Raw genomic sequence first — 24,030 nt, forward strand, 5'->3', positions numbered from 1 at the left:
ATGACGATAAGGTGGGAGAATATTTGCAATGGGAATAAACTTCTTCATTTAGAACTGTACAAACAACTGTAATGACATGAATAGGAGGGAAACAGTTTAACAACCTATATTTGTCTTGAAGTAATTTGCCTTCTCAGATGTAGAAAGATTTGTGCAATTAGGCTGGCCGTGTATGAATGGCCAAAACCCTCTACTGGTTGCAGAATGAACCCCCACCCACCAAAGATTCTTTAGAGGGTACATAGCCTATAAATCTGTTTTTTAAAAGATTCTTCACACAAAATCTTTTTCATCATTTATGTTGTTCCAAGCTGTATGAATTTCTTTCTTATTTGGAACACAATGTCTTGTCCATAAAATGAAAGACAATAAGGGGCTAATGTGCATCACAGTTGAAAGTTTGGGGTCAGTTTTCCTTTTTTTTATGTTTTTGTGCCCACAAAGGCTGCATACAGTCAAAACATTGAAATGTTATTACATTTTTACAGTTCTATTTTAATACATTTTAAAATACATTATATTCCTGTGATGGCAAAGAATATTTTTTTTAGCAGTCATTCCTTTTCAGTGTCACATGATCCTTCAGAGATCATTCTAATATGCTGATCTGGTGATCTTAAATCTTGAATCTCCTTTGAATTCTTTGAATAGAATATTTAAAAAAACAGCATTTGGAAATCTTTTATAACATTATTGCCAATTAAATGCATCTTTGCTGAATAGAAGTATTAATTTCTTTCAAAAAAGCCCAAACGTTCAACTATAAGTGTATACAATTTTGTATAAAGTTACACTAAAACCTTATTGTTATTTAAAATTTAAATTACATATAAATATTAATAGTTCTTTGTTCATGACCTTCATCAGCTCATTGCATTATACAGTTCAAAAGACTGTTAGGAATATCTAATGTTAATGAGTTTTAACTCATGAATATTAATAAGAGTGTTGACTAATTCATGACTTATCAGCTGAACATGTTTTATCATTATATGCACTCAGGTGCAATCTAGTGTCAACAGCAGGCAACTACAGAGCTAATAAAAGTATATTTTAATCTGAAATGAACTGTTTTGTGTTTTACTTGGAAACTATTTTCATTGAGATACTCTTTGTGTGGTTATTCTATAATTAAAGCCAATTGGTGTCTTATGAGTGATGCTGGTGTCCTTTCAAGTGTTATGACAGTGATACATGATGCGTTCTGCTTCGTTCTTCATAAGTGTGCATCATCTTAAAGCAGACTAGAGACTATAGAGTTATTTTTACCCTGGCTAGATGAGAGACTACAGAACCACAGGGCGGGGGTGCACAGGCTGCCTGGAGTTTCATACAGGAGCGTCTGCGCAGAGGCTGGCAGCTGCGCTCCTGGGTACAGTGGGCATCTTGTGGAGCGTAGGGTGAAGCTGTGATTTTTTCATAGTCTACCTCCTGTGGCAGGCACGGGCAAGACCTGTGCCTCTTTTTTGTGAAAATGACTACAGCCCATCACCTCAGGATACCTGTATGGCTGGGGATCTGTTTGGCCCAGGTGTTATTGATCACATGCCAGGATGTCAAGATCGGTGAGTAACCTGTCTCATACTTCACTGACCTGACACAACAGATGAAGAGCGGTACTCTCTATATCAGTATGCACAGCTGTAGTATTTGATGTAAATATATTAGAAGTGCTTGAAAGAGGTCAAATAAGTTAGATTTAACTTGTTTACCACTGAATAATCATACTCTGGCTTTTCATACAATGGCCTTTCTGACCTTCTTTTACTTTAATATCTGGGAAAACAAGACCATTTCATGTCATGTCGTTTTTTATTTTTTTATTGTTTTTATTTTTTTTCATTGCACTTAGACATTCAACTTTAGTGTCTGTGGAAATTATTTTTAGATTATTAAGAATATAATTAAATATGCTACATGTTAGATTTATATTTAGACTGTTTTGTCTGGACTGTTTAAAGTGGTTTGTTTGGTTTTAAAAAAAGATTAAAAAAAATCTAATCTAATCTGTTTGTTTTTTTTCAATCTGTTATAATTATGTAAATTATGCATGAAATATTGGTATTTTGAGCTAGGCTATTTATGATAATGTGTCCTGATTTGCTTTTTTCCCTTCTCACCTATTTTGAGTTTCTCCATATAAGCAGGTTACACCATTAAAGATAGTTTCATAAAATGTATATGCACTTTTTATTCCTTAATATGTGAAGCAATTGGTCTCTCTACTTTAAAATTTAATTAAATGTGCTATTTGCAGTTTCTTTGTAATTATTGGTAAAATTTACTAGCAATATCTGAGTGAAAAGTTTTTTATTCAGTGTACTAGTTTAGGATGAACTTAATGCTCAAAATGATAATTCGAAGCCCAAAATTGAAACTCTGTCATCATTTGTTGTTTTAAACCCGTATGACTCAGTATCCATGCACTTACATTTTTGGAAAGCCCTCATTTAATGTTCCACAGAAGAAAGAAAGTCATACAGGTATGGAACAACATTAGTGTGAGTAAATGATGACATAATTATCATTTTTGGTTAAACTACAACCCTTTTTATCCTATTCAATGTGATCATGGACGTTGTGAACAACATCGAAAAGGATATGAGGTGGTGGAATAACCATATTTTACAGCAAGTTAATGCTGTCTTAAAGAAAGACCTTCATACAGCATCACTTCCTACTAACTAGCACAATTTGAATTTCTAATTTATTAGTAAACTGGCAAGCTGAATTATCCTGATCTTCTGCTTTGTCAGAGTTGAAGACATAATTTCATGGCCTTGTGAGTAATGATGTGAGGTTTTCACGGACCAAAGCAGGCCATCAATTGTGGTCACACTTCTTCCCAAAAGAGATGCTAGACACACCCAATCATGTGGCAAATGTGTTTGCCTGAAATCAAGCAGTGATGTTTCACAATCACTTAGGTTAGTCACACTACAGATCAGTTAAAGTTACAATATAACTTGAAATTGATATTGAATTAAAAACCTTTGCATAGTGAATTGAAGCGATCACACTTTAATCAGAGTTTAAAGGGATGGTTTACACAAAAAAGAAGATTCTGTCATCTTTTAATCATCCTCGAGTTGTTTTAAAATTCTTTGAGTTTCTTTCTTCTGTTAAAAGAAGATATAAATGAAGTCTACAGAAAAAAAGAAGTCTGTCTATAAAAGAAGATGTTTTGAAGAATATTTTTGAAGTTGCCAGTGACAACACTGTAGAGGTCATTGGCTAAGTCAACTTTTTGGTTACCAACATTCTTCAAAATATCTACTTTTGTGTTCATCAGAAGAAAGGAAATTTGCCCTACTGTACATCAGTCAGGTCTAATATACAGTACATAAAACAACGTGTGTGACATTCTCACAGTAATTATCCCACATGGGGATATGCCATGACCCTTATGAGAGCCAGCTTGTAATGTTTTATAAGGGGGGGGGGATTGTCGTGTCAATCACAGGGTCACTAGTTTGCTCTAATATGACAAATACAAAGTCCATTCTATACATGAAAATATAGTAAAGAAATGTACATTCCAAAGAGGATATTTTTGTTAAAACCTTCAGACAGAGGGCGTGCCTTTTTACTTCGACAGAAATAAAAGTTAGCCACAGTTTAAAGTTAAGCATAACCTATAATAGAGGCTACTGTGGTTTCCCCAAAATAACCCATGTGCTTTTCCACTAAATTGGTACTTACTTTCTTTTCAGAGTAGTGCTTTAAAAAGGCCAGTTTTAAACAGATGAATAGTAGCAGGTGTTCTGCTCCAGTGCCACTGACAATACTTAAAATAATGTACAATAAATATTATTTTGGACTCATTTAAGATGATGACTTTAGATATTGCTATGAAATAGTGAAGTTTCGACAGGAATTAAGCAGACTGAGTGGACTGGAGATTCCATCATGCTCACGAGACAAAGCATAATATTTAGCCATTATATTTTAAGGCCCATTTGCAAATTACATTTGGAAAAACTACTTCATAACGATAAGTTTCAGCATTCAGTAGTTGCTGTATTAGGGGTTGAATTTTCATGTCCTAATATCATTACTACTTTTTTTTTTTTTGATTTACAACCTCTAGAATGTTCAAAAGAAAAATAAAGAGAAAATTTACTCAGTCTTCTTAATTGCTTGGAATGTTTTTTTTTTTATGACATAATTTGGGTCTACTGAAACAATTACAGCTGTCACCAATGCCTTTGAGGAAAGAAGGGGCAACAAATGTCTCCTAAAATAATTCTTACCTTGCATAAAGCTGTCTGCACTTCCACTGTGCCACTTTTCTGGAGCACTACATTAAAGGCTTTCAGATAGTCATGCACATAATTGCTTAATTACAGCAGTGGAAGCAATACTAACCAGCCCTCAGGATAGTCTCTGATGTGAAAGACTTTGAGCAATGAGACCTGTTACATATATTTACTCTGTCTGCCACCTCTGTTATGCTACAGCATCTAATCAAGAGTCATCACAGCCTGGATCTGTCGCTCAGAACCAGAGACAAACACATCAGACAACATGAGAGGTTCATCACAAAATGATGATCAGTACTCTGATGCATGACATCATGTAATTTAGTATGCATTACTCTATAATTATGTTAAAGTAAGTGGAAGTTCTTAAACATGCACTTTCATATTTCCATATAGGCTTTATACTGAGAGACTGTCAGTAACCTCCTTTTTAAATATGCAATTTAATTTCTTTTTACAAAGTAGACAAAGTTGTATCAAACAGAAACAGCAGGACAAGATAAGATATAAAAATGTAGTGATTTGTACTGTACTGTACAGACCACAGATACTGAAACCAGGGCCGCATGCCAAAGTTGGCCCCTGATGACCTATGATTTTGTCTGCCTTGCCATATTACAATAGCGAGGGTGGAAAACATGCAACTGAAGCATATATAACTGTTTTTGTAACATTATTTATTTTGGGGTGTAGAGAGGTGCATCCTCAATGAACTGAGTGAAAAATGGCCGAGGGCCTCCTGCTGCAGACCTTAATTACAGGGTGTGGCATATAATGTGATCACCAGCTGAGGGCAAGCAGAACTGGATAAAGGGTGGCCTTGCACTAGTTCTCATTTTTATACTTTGGCTTATAATTACAGTTACTTACATGTCCTGTTCAAGGGCATATTATGGGTCAGGCCAGTAGGTCCAGTGCTCTATTACGGGCCTTCATCTGAAGGTTTGCAGTGAACAGATGCTTGTTAGGTACTTTATATGCAAAGTTGATATACTGTAAACTGATATGTTGAACTGTTAACTGTTGCTGCAATGTGAAATAAATGAAGAAATGAAAAATGATATCCATTCCTAGCTCTCCCTCAACACTAAAATGTCTTCTGAACAACTTTGATCTGCTTCTGATTTTTTATATAATAACTTCATGGGATATTATTGTCTCTTTTGCAATATTTTACATAAATAGGGTGTCCATTATTTTAACAATGAGATTTTAATTTAACCATATTTGCATTTTGTATCTAGCAGCTGAGAAGGGACTTCCTTTAAAAATATATTAGATTAAATTAAACATAGATTACGATAAAATTAGTTTAATCGTAATTCTTGGTTACTGCTGCTAATAAATCATAGTAATTCAAACTAATGTAAGTAATAGTATGTTATAGTATATGTAAATAATAGGCCTACACAGAAAATGTTTCCATTACCTGAACAAAATAACTGAAATAATGTGTGTTTTGAGATATATCTATATGGTCTATATGGAGTTTGGAGCAGGACCTTGTGCTAGAGGTGCAAAAATTTTAAAGCAGCTCTCCTTAAAAAAACGGAAGTAACATTCAAGAGTCTAGTGTGATTGTTTACCTCGATGACTGGTGGTAGCCTACCACTTACACAAAATATGTGGTGAGAATTATGGTTAGCTCGGTAAGTTTTTATAGGGACTGTTAGCTGTAAGCAGCAAACATTGAGATAGAGTTTATGAAGCAATATCTTGACAGTAAGTGTGAAGACTAGAGGGGTATTTTAGATTGAAAATATAAACACGAGCAAAGCTTGTGTACTGGGACAAAAAAAGTTTCTAACGCTAGACTGACCTCTGCTGGCGGATTAAATGTGTACAGTAGCAGGGCTTTTCTGTTTTTGCCAGTCACAAAAATAAAAACATTCTCACCTCACAAAAAGCTAACTGTATGCTAAACAAAAACAAAACCCATAAAACAACAAATAACCGACAAAGCATTTTGCCTTATTTTTGTAATGTTTATGTGATAATGGGGCTAATGTGGGTGTAATATTTCTGTATAATACGTGACTGACACTGTATATATTTATGTTTGTTTTCTTTTTCATCTTTGATCAGAGGAGGCGAAAAACTGTAAAGATGGTGATCAGAATTACTCAGAAAATGAGATTTGGAAGCCAGAGCCGTGCAGAGTGTGTGTATGTGATAAAGGCCAGGTGATCTGTGAGGAGATCCGCTGTGAGGATCTGAAGGGATGTGCAGAGCCCATGATCCCGGAGGGAGAGTGCTGTCCTGTCTGCCAAACCTTCGCCAGCGCGCGTGGAAGGATCGGTGAGAGTGACACTCACGCTACAGCCGCTAGAGGGCAGACGTCAATTACATTCAGAAAGAGAGTTCATTTACACGAGACGCTTATTATTTTACATATTTATTATAATTTAGCCTGAATTCTATTTTGTGTTTCTTTTTCAGAAACAATTGCGTTTAAGGTAAGTGAATGCTTTTAAATTTTAGGCATACAGGTTAACCTTTTCAATGATTTTCATCTGCATGTTTTTTTTAAGTAATTATTTGTTTTTGTTTTTTTCAGGGCCAAAAAGGTGAACCTGGAGACATTCCTTATGTGAGTCTATAAGATTATGCTTCTGTTCATCATTCTTGCAATATTTTGCGACACATGTGAGAGTAAATCATCAGTGTTAATCATGTTATGTCATTAGTGGTAATAATGTTATAACATGTTATATATCTTGTTTTACAGATTTATACTATTTTATTAGTTTTAATTGATATATTTTATTCCTTTTTCTTTAGATTGTGGGAATACCTGGACGGCCAGGAGCAATGGTGAAAAAAATAATGCGCACACACCTACCTATAATCTTTTATTTTTTCCCCAGAATCCCCATTCTTTGAAATGTCAATCAAAGTGAAGTCCATTATATTGTGTGTCACATCAAACAGGGTCCCCCAGGAGCAGATGGCCGACCAGGATATCCAGGAAGCAAAGGAAGACGAGTATGTGGCATCAACCAGTAGCCTCTATAGTAACTGATATTCTTTGATGTGGCTATTTCACCCCAGAAACACATTAAAGTTGTGTACAAACAGTGGCTTTGTATCTTTTCTATTGCATGGCATGTTCTGTAAATTATGGCTCATCAATGTTACTTTGAGTGAATGCAGTGTCGTAATGTAACAAATGTAGTTAAATTGTGACAATATTATATTTTTTGTGAAGGGTGTCCCAGGTCCACCTGGTTTTGACGGAGAGCCTGGTGTCCCTGGCATGCCAGGTGAGCCCGGTCCTGCAGGCAATTCACTGCCTGGGGTGAGTAATATTATTTATTCATATTTTGCAAACCCACACAATCCAGCTTTAATCCTATAGTGTTTTTTAAAAACTTGCCTGAATGTGTTTATGGTAACAGCAAAGTGTGTCATGACTGTACTTTTTAATTTAATTTTAAATTAATTTTATATTTTTACAGAGTCAGTTTGCTTCTCATATGGCGACTGGATTCCAGGATGGGAAGCTCGGAATGTCTGCGATGGTCTCTGGAGCACCGGTAAAGATCTTTCCACATTCAGAAATGACTCTTCAATGAATATTTAGCTGGATAGATGTATAGACCCACTAAACAGAGATCAAATGTATTTGCTGTGATCAGGGTGAATCAGGACCAAGAGGTCATCCAGGCCCACCAGGTCCACCTGTAAGTTTTCTCAAGATTGGTGTTGTGTCTATGCAATAAACTCCTTTCTTCATCTTGCAAGGTTTTCCGAATTTCCATTTTTATTCACTGTTTCACGCAGGGGCCAACAGGAGCTCAAGGTGCGCCAGGAGATGCTGGTGATCCTGGACCTATGGTAAGACTAAAAATGTAGAGACGTTTCTAATGCGTAAAGTGTATGAGACATCGTCTGAAAAATACAGGTAAATGTTTTAATTGTGCCTGTAGGTTTTCTAATATTCATAAGAGAATCTGTCCATGCTGTGCAGTTAATTAATGTCTGTGTACTGTACGATGCAATAAAACAATTTTTTTTTCATTTTGTAGGGCTCTTTTGGTCCAAGGGGACCAGATGGTCCTCCTGGAAAACCTGGCCCAGATGTGAGTTTGCCCAGTGATTTCATTATTTAACCATCATAGTGTAGCAGGACATTCAATATGGAGTCAAATGCTGGGAAGTCACATTTTACAGTGCTAATATAAGTAAGTTAAGTTTCCCTCTGCTTTTGATAACACAAGCCTATTCCTCTCTTCAACAGGGTGAGCCTGGACTACCCGGAAATGCAGGAGAAAAAGGATTCCCTGGCTCTCTAGTAAGAGAATGCTGCTGTTTTCAGTCCTGTTTTTCAGTGATTCAAACTCCAAAAATAAACAGCAATACCTTTTTGTTCCTTCTAAATATGTGCAGAGATCTTTATGATCTTTAAGATCTACTCCACCTGTTCAAACCATTATAGGAGGGGTCATAATAAATATACTTGTGCTTTGAATAGCCAAGATAAGAAAAAAAAAAAAAAACCTTTTTGACACCAGATTGTTGTCAATCTGGCATTTAACAGGATGGGCTAGATGAGCTATGTTAACCAATCAAACCCTGACATCTTGGTTTAATTTGTGAACAATGTAATAGTTGACACTAATTATTTCCACAATCTTCTGGCAATGCAATCTTGTCACTGTTAAAGTCCATAGATGTCGGGAATGCTATTGAATGATGATTCCTGATCAAAATGGACTAAATACTAAAATATGCTCTTACTGATGAGAGGCTGATGTATAGGCTGTCAAGTGATGTTGAGGAGTTCCAGACCACAGTGTCAAACAGACTTAAATACAAATCAAAGGCTTTAATCAGAGTAGAACTCATTTATAATAATTACAAGATGAGATGACTCAAGCTGTACACAAGAAAGAACAAGTGAGCAGAGAAAAAAAATCAAACTGAAAGACTGCAACTTAGACAATGGCAAATTAAACACATATGTAAACATTGATTGATTAATTTGAGGGAGCTAAAGGCTCTTAACACAAACTACAAGACTCCATGGTGCCAGCTAGTGGTCCACAGACTAAACTACTGTGCAGCTCTATCCTTAACACAAATGAAAACATTAGATGAATGGTGTTGATATGATATGATATGATATGATATGAAATGATTAGTGCATCCTAACCGATGATGATTTGTTTCATAGGGCTCCAGAGGGTTTCCAGGATTACCAGGTCAACCTGGGATGAAAGGTCAAATGGTGGGTTACATTAAAACTTCCTTCTCAAAACACTGATTAGTTTGCTATTCACTTTTTGCACTGGTCCCTAATCACGTCTTAATATTTTTTAGTATCTATCATTCTAAAATGTACAAACCAAGTACATAATCATGTATTAAGTTTGCTTTGATGAATCCCATCCCCATTTTAGGGTCCTGCAGGTCTGCAGGGTGCGAAAGGAGAACCAGGTGCAGTGGGGTCAAAGGTCAGAGACCATATATTTGAAGCCAACCAATTCATGTAAATGGTTTCCTTGTGTCCCAGTGGTTTGATTGTCATAGCAAATGCCACTTTCTTTTCATGATCAAAGGGAGAATCAGGAACTCCTGGTGGAATGGGACTTGTGGGTCCACAGGTATGGAGCACTTTGTGATTGCAATGTTTCATTTACACTGATCTTTATTGGAGTTTTCAAAACCACATTTTTTGGACGCTTATATTGTACTTTAAAGGGACCAATCGGCATGCCTGGTGAGAGAGGACGCATCGGTCCAACAGGGCCTGTGGTAAGTGATTACTTTTACAAATTTTGCATTGGTGGTGATATAAATATCCGTCAGTAAATCAAAATGTTTTCTGTTTGTAGGGAAAGCGTGGTCTTTCAGGAAACGTGGGAAAACCAGGTCCATTGGTATGTAACCCCTGAACAGGACTGAATAAGTGTAACCCCTCCACCAGTTCTACACATTCTACACATTCACTTCAGATGAAATACCTGGGAAAACATACACTAATGTTCAAAGGTCTGGGGATAATTTGATTATATTAATGCTTTTCAAAAAAGGTCTTTGATGCTCACCAATGCTGCATTTATTTGATAAAAAATGCTGTAAAACAATAATATTGTGATATATATATATATATATATATATATATATATATATATATATATATATATATATATATATAATTTTATTCTTATGTCAATTTATATGAATTTTCAGCATCCATTATTCCATTCTTCAATGTCAAATAATCCTTTAGAAATCACAAAGATTATTTTTATTATTTTTTATTATTATTATTTTTTTTTAAACCACAATGCATGTTTTTCAGGATTCTTTGATGAATAGGAAGTTCAAAAGAACAACATTTATTGAAAACAGAAATCTTTTGTAACATTCAAGTCTTTAACATCACTTTCAATCAATTTAATGCATCCTGGCTGAATAAAGTGTTAAATTTAAGGTAAAAAAAAATCTTACTGACCCCAAACATTTGAAAGGTAGTGCATATCGGACATTATATTCAAATATGTGGAGTATGTTCTATTAATAAAGACTGATATGTTATTTACCCGTACACCTATATCATTTACAGGGCCCGATGGGAATCACTGGATCCCCAGGATTTCCTGGTGGTCCAGGCATGAAGGTACGTCTGATTCATGGTTTACTGTATGAATCTGTTATGCAAATTGTCACACCTTTAAGTTTTTGATACATTATTATACTTTTTATTTAAAAAGGAGTTATGGCAACACAAAAAAGTACAAAAAGTGAGGAATCAAGCACACTCTTTTTAAACATCGCACAGGGTGAAGCAGGACCCACAGGCCCACGAGGTACCAGCGGACCTCAAGGCCCGAGAGGAGAACCAGGCCGGCAAGGTTCACCTGGACAGCAGGGCAACCAGGTACATTCTCACATGTCCTGTTATTTAGAAATGGGCTATGATATGTGTATTGAATGGTCTCCATAATATTGATGCTATTTTTAGGGACCATCAGGAACAGATGGCTCTCCTGGAGTCAAAGGACCACCGGTAAGTTTCTCATCAAAGAATGCAACTTAACATAATGTTTATTGCACATCAATTGCTCATCAAATTCAGAATTTCAAGTGTAACATTGCTATTGTTGCTCATTCTTCGGATTATGGTTGTGAAGAAACCAATACTTCTTAATCTGTTCATTGTAGGGCATCCCAGGGGTGCAAGGCCCTGTTGGACTGAATGGACAGCCTGGCCCACCTGGACCTCAAGGATCAACTGGACTTCCAGGGGCCAAGGGCCAATTGGTAATGACAAAACGTGCAAATTGTAATATTATAACCATGGTGGAAGTCCCTTTTTCTGCTTTATGTATATTTGAGGTGGAGCACTTGATTTATAGCTTACATATACTGTGCTCATTCATATATTTCATGTATGTCAAAGGGTGACCTAGGCTCCCCTGGTTTTAAAGGAGAATCTGGAGCTAAAGGAGAACCTGTAAGTATTGACAACATTCAGGTGCCTTAAAATCATTTTCTCATAATTGACAGAAATAAGGCCATCAAAACATTCACCCAATGATAAAATGGTATAACATCTGTTGTAGGGCTCACCTGGTGTTCAAGGAGAAATGGGGCTGATGGGAGAAGAAGGAAAGCGAGGCCCAAGAGGAGACACAGGGGCCATCGGACCCCCAGGCCCAGCTGGAGAAAGAGTGAGTGCCATTATATTATTGTGAATAACTAACATGTGAGTCTTCATATTCAGTGTGACTATTACAGGGTGTTTTTTCTGTGACATCTTTACATGTTTGTTCAATACAATAATACTTAATGTTTTATATTGTTCAAGGGAGCTCCAGGTAACCGCGGGTTCCCGGGAGCTGATGGTTTGCCAGGTCAAAAGGTTAGAAACATACTAAATAGTGGTCAATAGGGTTTTAAAGGCACCTAAAATTACCAGCAATGCCACCACATATCTACTGTCAAATAATCCTACAGCATTTATTAATATTAGTTCATGTTAGTCTCAGCAATTACTACATTTTAAAACTGAATGCTGTATCTGGTAATAAACTATAGGCTATAGGGCTATAAACTGACATTACTTTTTTATTAACTTTAACAAAATGCTGTAAAAAATGATTGCTCATTGGAAGTTTATGTAGTTAATGTATTAACTAATGTTAACAAATGAGATCAAAATGATTAATTAGTTTTCTCAAGGTCATTCCTTGTCTCTGTAATGTCTGCAGGGAGCACAGGGTGAACGTGGTGTCCCAGGCTCATCGGGACCTAAAGGTGCAACTGGAGACCCTGGACGACCTGGGGAAACAGGAATTACGGGGGCGAGGGTTAGTAAAATGAATATTCAGTATATTTGTATTCTGTATGTTATCTATTGTTTTAGACATTATGTAGCATTTTGCAGCCTACTTCTATGTGCCATGCTGTTATATCATAATTATTTTCAGTGATTTGTTTGTACTTTGTTACTTTACTCCATCAGAAGTGCATGCTATTGCTGGTACTTTTATTTTGCTCTGATGGTATTGAGTCCACATCATTTAAAGCGTTCACTTACTGTATTATGTGTCATGTCTCTTTAGGGCTTAACTGGCATTCTTGGAATGCAAGGTGCAGAGGGGAAGATAGGCCCACAGGTAATACATGCACTTTTCGCTTGATTTAATCTCGTTATTGCTTCCTATTATATAACTTCTTAAAACAGTTTTTTAAACTCCTCAGTTGGTAGTTCTTTTTGAACCAGTGGTTCCTCTGGGAATCTCTTTAAAAAAATAGATGAACTAAACACATGTAAACTCGCATCCTTCTGGAATTAACTTTCTGGATTGGCCTACTGTTATGGCTGAACAGCTCCAAATCACTATGCATTTAAAACAACACTTCAGTGAGTTCTGCCATCTCACTTTCTAAAAAGAGTGGTGCTTTTTTTCTTAGGGAGCACCAGGAGATGATGGGAATCCAGGTACAGCTGGGTCTACAGGAACAAGAGGTGCAGCAGGACCCATGGGTTTGCCCGGACCTAAAGGCTTCAGTGTAACTCCCTGTTATATCTATATTTATAAAACAACCATAAGATGATATTCTTAATATTAGTAACGTGCCAACACTGTATATATCTCATAACACTTTCAGAGCAGAGAGTATATCAAGGTGATTCTTCTGTTAGAGGGACTTTCTGTCTCCGAATGAATATGCTTTTTAATATTTAGAACAACAATTTGGGCTTGTCAACTATTCTGACATTTTAACGTCACATATATTTTCCATCACTCACAGTGTCAAATCTCATGCTCTTAGACATTACATTGAAAGCCCTTTGAAGGATGATGAAGGATGTCATAAATGTTTTAATACAGATTAAACATTATTTGTAGATGTTTCAGAAGATAAAAGTGCATGTAATGGATGAATTATAATATTATAGTTAACATGTTAAACCACAAATAATCCATAATATAAAGAGAGAGTCTATAGAGATTACTTTTATAATGACATTTTTATGGTCAGTGATTTACCTTTATCTTGTTTTTATCTATTATTAATTTTTATTTTTTATTTTTTTGAATATTCAGGGTGATCCAGGAAAAGCAGGAGAGGCAGGATCACCAGGAGCTTCAGGACAAAGAGTTAGTGCAATTATTTTTGTGGCAATCTTAAAACATACTGTAATATTTCACAACAAACGATTATAAATGTCATTCTCTTTTTTGCGTAAATGCTTCTGTTGAATATTTCAGATGGCCTGTCAGTGCTGGGATTGTATAGTGTAGTGATTTAAAAGTCAAGTCAATCATTATGATTTGATATGATGGTTATGATTCCTCTAGGGACCTAATGGAAAAGATGGAGAAGAAGGTCCAGCGGGAACAACAGGACCTCCGGTGAGTCTTCCAATGAATCATTTATGTCAAATTTGTGGCTATTTACATTTATATTTTGGTTGGTTGATTTCTCAGCTATCTCAGTTACCTCAGGTAACACCTCTGAGTGGTACAGTATTAAGAAGAGGAGCTTGCAAAATAAGGTTGGGTTTATTGTATTTCTTTTCAGGGAGTAGCAGGAAAGAGAGGAGAACAGGGACCTCCTGGACTAACTGGCTTCCAAGTATGTCCTTTTTTTTCCAGTTATGGTTCCAGTCAGAGATGATTTTAAACATGGCCCTCACTGTCCACACACTCAATGTTTAAATGCTTTTAAAGGGGTCATGCTTTGAGAAAGATCTATTTTATATCGATTTAGATCAATTTATATTTTGTTTGATGTACTGACAAAAAGTTAAAATTTCCTCCCTAGTCCAAATCCTGCAAAACCAGTTCATTGTGAAAACCCAGGATTTTTTGACTAACAATACACATTAAATTAAATATTTTACATATCTGTACGTAAATTTGATATGATTTATTCCTGGACGAGCTACATCTTTATTATGCTAAAATTGTAGGGTTTGCCTGGACCCCCAGGACCACCTGGAGAGTCAGGAAAACCAGGTGATGAGGTGAGTTCATAATTTCTTTGTGCTTTTTTATCTGATTGCTGTATTCTGTTTCCTGTGTGTCATTTCTGCTGGTGAGAAAAAATAAAAACTGACTGAGGATGGGAATTAATAAAGAACCTTATGACATTTGTTTTTTACCCTCAGGGTATCCATGGAGAGGCTGGTGGTGCAGGGCAGACTGGTCCAAGGGTGAGCCTATTGTGCTTACAATTCAGTGTATCAGTGCACAGCTTTTAGAAATCCACATAAGCAATCTCCCGGTGAATTTATCCGCCGTAGGGTGAACGTGGAACCCCAGGAGACAGAGGTGAACCTGGTCCTAATGGGTTACCAGGACAAAAAGGAAGCCCAGGAACCCCTGGACCTGATGGTCCCAAGGTTAGAGCCAGATTTTTACTCAACATCAACAGCTGCATTTTGCTTCTAAAAGATGACTGAATAACACCACTTATGTAACTGTACCAAATTAAAGGAATACATTAACTGAAAACTTTTACCATGGTAAAAAACAACTTTATTGTAGTTTTGTGTACAGCGACATCATGATAATCTTGGCTGTGCAGGGTAAACCAGGTCCAGCTGGAACTGTTGGAGAACCAGGACCACCAGGCCTACAGGGCATGCCAGGAGAGAGAGGAATAACTGGACCCGCCGGACCTAAAGGAGAAAGTGTGAGTGTGGCTCTGAGAGATGAGAGAAAACGGGTCTGCTTAATCAAAGGCTTTGGCACGTGTCAAACATTTGCACATGCATAACAATCCCAGTATAGATTTTAGTTTCATTCCTTGCAAACAGTGCAACAATATTGCATATATTAAGTGCCTTGGTGGGTAAAGCTCTGTGAGGCGTGACGGTTGACATTTACTGGATGCCTCCTAATATCCTCAGGCAGGAAGTTAATATTCTCTAATATTATCCATGAAACACTTTCTGTGTGGCACTGTGAAGTAGAGAAGGAAACCAGACCTGCAACACATCAAGAATGTGTTCTGTTATTAAAGAATTCTCTGTTATTCTTTTTCTTATCAATTTGTTTAAATACTCTATCTGTTTTCTCAGGGTGCAATGGGTAACAGAGGGGCAGAAGGGGCGGCTGGCAACGATGGGGCTCGAGTGAGTGAGACAGAGCCATAATAAACTAGATGAAATTGAGCCTAACAGTCAATCATTCTGAATTCAAAAATATCCACATTCATATGTATTATCCATTTCTTAATACAGCAGAAGTTATTAAGACACTAAATAAAATGTCATCGATGTCTGTAGGGATTACCTGGTCCTGTTGGACCTGTCGGACCAGCTGGCCCATCCGGGGAGAAGGTTTGATTTGTTTTTTGATTATTACTTTTTTTTTTATCGATATAGCTAAGTGGTGAATTGATTGCCTCATAGTTTTTGTTTTTTTACCAAAATACTAAGACTTCGATGTTTCTTTTGTTTCTTAAAAGAACTGATTAAAAAGTACATTTTACAGCTGTTGTTACTTAGATGTACTGTACTCAGAACTGATTGTTCAATTACAGGGAGAACAAGGCCCACGAGGCCCTGCTGGATCTCCAGGCTCTAGAGCGATGGCTGTGAGTAGAGCAGTTTAGCAGGAGAAAACTGACCTTTTATGTTTGTTAAAGTTCTTTTTTTCATGTGGTTCACAATTCTTTTGCTGTATTGTGTTTTAGGGCTCACCTGGTGAGCCAGGTCCTACTGGTCCAGTTGGGTTCGCTGGACCTCCCGTAAGTGCATCCATCCACTTATTCATCCATAAGACACACATATAAATATATCTTTTTGAAATAATATGGTAAGAGTTGTAAGTATTGCAATGTTTTTGTGCTAGGGTCCTGATGGTCAGCCTGGAGTTAAAGGTGAAACTGGAGAGGAAGGTGCAAAGGGAGAGGCTGGGTCTCCAGGGCCTCGAGGAATGGCAGGAAAACCTGGACCACAGGTGAGCAAAGCAATTGAGACATCATCAAAGACAATAATATTTTATCAAAAGTGACAGTAAAGATTGGTACAACAATTATATTTCAAATAAATATTGTTTTATTATCTGTATTCATCAAAGAATCGTCATATATATACTATATTGGTCCCATAGGAATAAAAATATATAAACATAGTGGTTTTTTTTTTAGGGAGTGGTTGGAATTACTGGCCTCAAAGGTGGCAGAGGAACTCAAGGAGCAGCTGTAAGTTACAAAAATCAAAGTATCAAAATCATTCTTTATCAACATGGACACACCGAGAAATGCTACTTATTCAATCTTCTTACTTCTTTTCTCCCCGACTTTTGCGGAATCCTCTTTGGTTTCTTCTTTTTGTAAAAAGGGTTCCAGTGGTTTCCCAGGATCCCCAGGAGGTGTCGGCCCACCAGGCTCTGCTGTGAGGGATTCCCTAATACAGATTTAACCCACAAAACAGTCCTTTAAATAGTATTTGGAATGTACTGCAAATACAATAAAACAATAACATATACTGACTCTTACACTGGTATCATTTTCAGGGTCCAGTTGGTGAGCCTGGTCCTATCGGAGCTCCAGGTAAAGAGGGCCCACCTGGGCTTGTGGGAGAACCTGGAGGTCCTGGCCGCCAGGGGGAGCGTGGAAACCCTGGACCTGCTGGTAGCCCTGGAGACAAAGGTGAACCAGGAGAAGACGGACTGCCAGTATGTTATACCTTATTACTCAAATTAAAATTTTTGCAGGATGGTTTTTGGATCGTCATTCATACATACATTTTTTTTTACATACTACAGAATTAAAATGAAATCATTTTAATACTATTTCAATCATGACAAACATGGTGATGGATATGACAGTGTTGATGTATTTGGTCTTGGTGGAATAGATCTGCTCACTGCTGCTGAAATGCTGCTACTGTTGTTTTTTTAAAACATCTTGCTGGACAAATAACATACAAAATAACCCATAGCAGATCTATACAGGTGGAGCTGGGGAAGGGGGAGGGTTTCAGAGAAACTCTGAAAGCACGCTGCAGAAATCTCAAGTGAATGTTAGCCAGCCGTATAAATGCAAGGCAGTGAGCTCATTGGCTGCGTATGCAGCATGAACCAATCAGTCAAATTAACATCCAGTCAGCCTGAGCCATCTAGAATTTTATGACTGAACTATATATATCTAAAACTCATAGTTTTCTTTAACTTAACATAGGGCCCAGATGGGCCACCAGGACCTGCTGGAACTCCAGGACAGAGGGGACTTGTGGGTCTTCCTGGAATGAGAGGAGAGCGTGGTATGGCTGGCCTTCCTGGACCTGCGGTAGGTCACCATTTCAACCTTCTTGTCATTAAAGCAAATATTTCGAAATTTTTCTTTTTAGAATTACATTTCTCAGCCTCTAGTTAGTTGGTTGGTTTATTAGTCAAAGATGATGATAATGTCTCACAGATGCCTAAAGTTAACTTCTTTGACTCCTCATCCCATCTGTTTGGTTTTTTAAGGGTCAACCAGGAAAAGCTGGCAACCCAGGTCCTCAAGGAACAAAAGGTGGTGCTGGAGCAGTTGGTTTGCCTGGAGCAGCTGGACCCAGAGGAGATGCAGGCCCAGAGGTGTGATATGTTAGTGTGAAAAACACACAGTCAAGATGATTGATTAACATACACAAAATGTTATCTTTATGAATTTGTTCTTAAATTAGGGTTTGGCTGGAGCTGATGGAATTCAAGGAGCTGATGGCATCATTGGACCCAGAGTATGATCTTATTCATCATTTGACATAGTCTTATTAAAAATGGTCTAACTAACTAACTAATTGTCTAAGTTCAATTGACGTGTTAACTTGCTTTCAGGGTGACAGAGGAGACCCGGGACCAGAGGGTCTTGCAGGTGGTCAGGGAGCACCGGGAACCCCAGGACCTGTCGGAACATCTGGAGGTCCAGGACAGAGAGGAGATAAGGTTTATTTCCCATATCATTGCAGATACTTCCCAGCAGATTGGTGTTTAATAAATATATTTTTAAAAGCATGTAGACTGATATTTTTTTTTTTGCATAATGTAATGTAACAAATGTAATGTATTTGAAATAGCTGTGCTGTATTTGTATTTTATTCCATTTTTATTGGTTGACAGGGTTCAAGAGGTCCACCTGGTTCTGATGGTCAAGCGGGAACCAGAGGGAAAAAAGTAAGTCTGTAATTTTACATATTGATACTGGTAACTTTATAATTTTCATATGTAAAATACAATTGAATGATAGCAAATGAGACATGCAGATCAATTAAATCAACTCTGAATTCGCACAATAGAGATGTTTGAAAAGAAAATCTGTTATCTAATGACAAGTCAATTTGTGGAAATAACACAAGGGGAACCTACAACTTGTGTTTATCAACCAAGCATACATTTCTTCTAATCAACCTCAGGGGCCACAAGGACCAATGGGAGATAAAGGTGACAAAGGAGATGCGGGTGAGAGAGGTCAGAAGGGTCATCGTGGCTTCACTGGACTCCATGGACTTCCTGGAAGTTCAGTATGTATAATGCACAATAATGTCACCTGTCACACATTACAGTAACTGCCTTCTGATAATCATCTGTCAATCATTTCCCTCCAGGGTGCTCCAGGGGATGATGGTGCTATAGGAATCATTGGACCAAGTGGGCAAAGAGTGGGCAACATATTCAAATATCACTCCAATTTGAATTTTCAAAGCACCAGCAATACACATCCATGTTGAACAGAATTTAATACTGAACATGTCATTATTAGGGACCCCCTGGCCCTGTTGGTCCAGCGGGAAAAGAAGGAGATATGGGTCCACCTGGAGCAATTGGGGCTCCTGGAACTCGAGGTTCCCCAGGTGATATTGGACCTGAGGTGAGACATGAGATTATGTCATTTTATGCATTTTATGTATGAGATTGGATCTTCTTGCTGAAACCAGTCTAAGGAAGTTTGCTGGTCTTTGCTGGACTAGAGAGGTTTGGGCATTTTTCTCATGTGACCAGCTGAACAGTTTTTTGTCCATACTGAGAAACCAGCTAAACTAGCTGAAAACCAACTAAAATCGCAAATGACTTAAGTTTTTTTCTTGAATGCACCAAAAAATCTACAATTTATAAAGTGTTTTCATTTCACTTTTAACAATTGAAAGTCATCCTTCCTTAAAGCTGCAGTAGGTAACTTTTGTAAAAATATATTTTTTACATATTTGTTAAACCTGTGAAAAAATCAAGCTCCTCTGGCTCCTCCCAGTGGTCAGGAGCAGAAATACATCGCTCCCGTTAAGAAACAACCAATCAGAGCTGCGGTCCGTAACTTTGTTTGTGTTCAAAATGTAAAAAAATGTATATAATAAGCGAGTACACCATGAATCCATTTTCACGTTTTTTTAGCTTGTCCTAAATCACTAGGGTACACCTATAATAAGTGTTTATATTCTGACTATTTTAGATTGCTTCGGGGTACCGCGGCGGAGTAACCCAGTACCTTTGTGATTCTTCATAGACATAAACAGAGAGAAGTAGCTCCGGCTACGATGTTCTTCCGCAAGACTCAAGCAGTTCTGTTTATTAACCGCTAGAGCGTCAAAAGTTATCTACCGCAGCTTTAATGACTCATAATCAGATACACTTTGTAGTTCATGACTCATAATTGTGATTAATTACCAGATGCTGCTAATGTGTTTAGATGCTTAAATTCAAAAATTCTGCATGAACAGTATTCACCCGTCTGTCTGTAGGGACCACCTGGAGAACCCGGCCCAGCTGGACCCCCAGGTCCCCCTGGCCCCCCTACAGCGGCTGTGGAGGACCTTTTTGGAACAAACTTCGACCTTGATGTCGAATTCGAGCCAGAGGAACCTCCACCTCCCCCGCCAGAGTTTAACAGGGATGAGGCAAGGCCCAATAATGGATCTGATGCAGTTCGGGTCGACAGTGAGGTTCACTTGTCTCTGAAGAGCTTGGGAAGTCAGCTGGACAGCATGCGCAGTCCTGATGGCACTCGCCAATATCCTGCCCGCACATGTCAGGACCTGAAGCAGTGCTATCCTCTGAAGAAGAGTGGTGAGTGACACAAACCGACATGCAGTTTAGAAGTACTGTAGCTCTAAAAAACTTTAGTTTTACTGACCCTGATCAGGTACAGCTTGAACTGGTATACCTTGGTTTTCATTTATGATATATCTCTGTAGAAAATTCGATAATTATTTATTTCACCCTCTTGACATTCCAAACCCAAATTACTTACTGTAATTTTGTAGAAAAAAGGAGAAATTAAAGTCATCCACTCTTATGACTCATGCTACATTTTTAGAGTGTTCTGAAGTGATATACGTCAAACCTGACATGATGCATCTTGACATGCTGTATTTCAATGATTTGTGAACATTGATTTAAATTTTTACCCTGTTCCAAGCTTCTGAATGCTTGTAATATAACACGCCATGCTTCATCATGTTTTGCAGTAACCCAAAGACGATAATTCTACCTGATAAAGAGGAGAAACTTCATAAGATATTTAAGTGTTCTGTTTAGAGAATGTTTTGAATGCAAAGTGCATTTTCTCATTACACTGGCAGATTTAGTTAAGTAGTTTTAAGAGTGGGAAAAAATTCAGTTAAAATAAATAAATAAACAAGACAAAATACAGTTTTATTCAAAATACATTCCCTGAAAAAGTTTTTGCATTTTTCTTTAATTTGTCTTTTTTTTTAAATCTCAGGTAAATTAATTTTGTTCAATTGATGTTTCGATATTTGACTGAAAAACTTTTATGGTGGCTTTTTAAAAAATATTTAGAGCTCCTGTTGCCAAAACACTTGTATAGTAAGAAAAAGAGCCAATAACTTCAAAATGGATCAAATGGGTTTGGAATAACAAGAGAAAACCCTATGGTAATATTAAAACTAGGGCTTACACAGAATAAAATAATTATGATTATTTACTTATCTACTCATTATTAATAAGAATATAAATTCACAGTTTTACAAATATTGTATTAAACATGTTTTTTACATTAATATCCTTACAACTATATTTTGGAAAGAGTTTGTGGCCCTGTTTCTTTTCTTTTCTATTTTTTTTTTTTAAGTATTTTGTATGTGTGTGTGTATAAATAATCATGAAAAAAGAAAACACTGGAACTGAATATTACAGGCTTTTAACCACAATCTAATTGAAGATGGGTTTAAACACCTTTTTTTTAGCATCTCGTTTCTTTAATTAACACAGTTATGGAACACCAGCAGGCATTGTGTGAGAAAGTAATCTCCTGCCCATAAACATAATTTGTAAAAACAATTAGAGTCAGTGCATTAAAAACTGTGATCCTTAGCAGAAATAAACAAGAATTGCCTTAATTGCATTGTAGAAAGACAGAACCACATCTAATGAATAAAAAAGGTTATGTTGTATATGACAGGAAATACCTGCATGATACCTGGATTCTAAGAGTTAGAATCCAGTGTGAGATACATGATATAATCAAAAATAATATTTTTTTTTATGCCAGCATATATATGAGGATCAAGTATAACTTCTTTTCCCAATGTATTACAGGTGAGTACTGGATAGATCCAAATGAGGGCAGCCCTAGAGATGCCATCCAAGTGTACTGTAACATGGAAATGGGGGAGACATGTATATCTGCCAACCCTGCCAGCATCCCACGAAAGAACTGGTGGACTACAAGCTCCAACGTACCAAAACCAGTCTGGTTTGGAGCAATCATGAACCGGGGAACAAAGGTTAATTACAATGATGACCATTTCAGTTAAAAAAAGAAAAAGAGAAAGGAAATTACAAATAAAGTTCAAAATGTTGTCCTGTATTCCTGTACAAATACAATATGTTGTTAAATTTACTGTATACCCTGACCTTTTATCACTCCTCTTCAGTTCACCTATGGAAACAAAGAGACACCAGCTAACGTTGTCTCTGTCCAGTTGAGATTTCTCCGTCTGCTATCAAAAGAAGCAGCACAGAGCGTCACCTATCACTGCAAAAACAGCGTGGCCTATAAAGATGAGAAGAGCAGCAATCTGAAGAAGTCTTTAATCCTAAAGACTTCTGATGGACAGGACATCAAGGCATATAACAACAACAACAACCGGCTGAAGTACAGAGTCTTAGAGGACGGCTGCTCTGTATGTTCAGATTTTTGACTTTATATTGTTTAACAACATTTATTATTGACATAAAATGGGAATTAGTTTTGGGGTGTTTACTTTGCAAATTGTATGACTGTAGTAGTTCATCTACTATCGAGGTACCCTTTAAAAAGTAATCAACCTTACAAAACCCTATTTTACAAAAAAGAAAACATATTTTCATTAGGTCTCAATCGAGACTTTTTAATGTTTTTGAAAGAAGTGTCATATGCTCACACAAGCCTGCATTTATTTGATCAAAAAATACAATATAAACAGTAAAACTGTCAAGTAATATTAAAATGCTGCCAATGAAAAACAACCTCACTGTTGTTTCTCTTTGTTCCTCCCACCAGAAACCCAACGGTGAATGGGGCAAGACGGTCTTGGAGTACCGCACACAGAGACTTTCACAGCTGCCCATCATGGACTTGGCTCCAGTGGACGTAGGTGGCAAAGATCAGGAGTTTGGCATTGATATCGGCCATGTGTGCTTCTCATGAAACCAGGATAAAAGCAGCATCATTTGGACTTGAGCACTCTGCCAGTACAGTATTTATTGTCGAACACCGTCTGTAAGGGCCTTGAGGAATGTCTGACCTTTATTTCATGATTATTCATGATGGTTTCCACAAGCCTGTGATGTATGAGTGCATGAAAGACGATATGGACCTTCTTATTTATACTTTATACGCCAGGTGTTATTAAAATTGTTTGAAAACATTGATTGAAATTAACTGAAAAAGTCATGTTTTACAAATTTGATGGTGCCTTGCCTGTCTAATCTGGATATGGTTTTGAAGATGTTGTTCACTAAAAAAAATCACAATCATTTCAAGTGGATTTTGAAGGTCAAGTGGAGGGATGAGAGAGATGAGTTTGTTTGTGTTGTATTAAAGTGGGATAATTATTCAGGACAGCATATCTGCATTTAATTCCCCAGCAGTTCTCAGTTTTGTTGTTGATAGCAAACTGTTGGATGGATGATTCATTTAAACTTAATTATTAATGAGAACTCACACAGAAAGCAATGCTGGTCTCATTAAAAGGCTCAGCAGCCCATTACACAGGACAAAGAAAAGTGAAATTAAACATTTGTATTCCTTTTCAACAGACCTCTAATGATTTTTACCATGAATAAATGTCTTAAAACAAGAACTGTTTTTTGTTAGT

At 37.1% G+C, this 24,030-nt stretch overlaps 1 protein-coding gene across 1 annotated transcript; it reads left to right on the top strand.

The window, feature by feature from the left end:
* Window positions 1-1,309: 1,309 nt before the first annotated feature.
* On the top strand, window positions 1,310-24,012 carry LOC113092916 (collagen alpha-2(V) chain-like). Its single transcript, XM_026258692.1, has 54 exons — window positions 1,310-1,565; window positions 6,348-6,560; window positions 6,702-6,718; window positions 6,820-6,852; window positions 7,044-7,076; window positions 7,194-7,247; window positions 7,471-7,560; window positions 7,721-7,798; window positions 7,901-7,945; window positions 8,046-8,099; window positions 8,291-8,344; window positions 8,503-8,556; window positions 9,439-9,492; window positions 9,665-9,718; window positions 9,824-9,868; window positions 9,966-10,019; window positions 10,100-10,144; window positions 10,834-10,887; window positions 11,050-11,148; window positions 11,233-11,277; window positions 11,433-11,531; window positions 11,671-11,724; window positions 11,834-11,941; window positions 12,079-12,132; window positions 12,482-12,580; window positions 12,836-12,889; window positions 13,188-13,286; window positions 13,826-13,879; window positions 14,081-14,134; window positions 14,304-14,357; window positions 14,695-14,748; window positions 14,893-14,937; window positions 15,028-15,126; window positions 15,312-15,419; window positions 15,808-15,861; window positions 16,015-16,068; window positions 16,272-16,325; window positions 16,425-16,478; window positions 16,583-16,690; window positions 16,881-16,934; window positions 17,074-17,127; window positions 17,249-17,410; window positions 17,916-18,023; window positions 18,206-18,313; window positions 18,403-18,456; window positions 18,554-18,661; window positions 18,836-18,889; window positions 19,129-19,236; window positions 19,321-19,374; window positions 19,476-19,583; window positions 20,449-20,773; window positions 22,268-22,455; window positions 22,606-22,854; window positions 23,214-24,012. Exons 1-54 carry the CDS (start codon window positions 1,475-1,477, stop codon window positions 23,358-23,360), a joined length of 4,506 nt encoding a protein of 1,501 aa, XP_026114477.1. The 5' UTR covers window positions 1,310-1,474; the 3' UTR covers window positions 23,361-24,012.
* The last annotated feature ends 18 nt before the right edge of the window (window positions 24,013-24,030 follow it).

Source organism: Carassius auratus, chromosome 6, assembly GCF_003368295.1.
Source record: "Carassius auratus strain Wakin chromosome 6, ASM336829v1, whole genome shotgun sequence".
Taxonomy (NCBI): domain Eukaryota; kingdom Metazoa; phylum Chordata; class Actinopteri; order Cypriniformes; family Cyprinidae; genus Carassius; species Carassius auratus.

Coding starts and splice junctions, on each gene's coding strand:
- LOC113092916 (XM_026258692.1), top strand. CDS start 1,475: ATGACTACAGCCCATCACCTCAGGATACCTGTATGGCTGGGGATCTGT. Junction 16,069..16,271: donor CTGGCCCATCCGGGGAGAAG/GTTTGATTTGTT, acceptor GTTCAATTACAG/GGAGAACAAGGCCCACGAGG. Junction 19,584..20,448: donor CAGGTGATATTGGACCTGAG/GTGAGACATGAG, acceptor GTCTGTCTGTAG/GGACCACCTGGAGAACCCGG.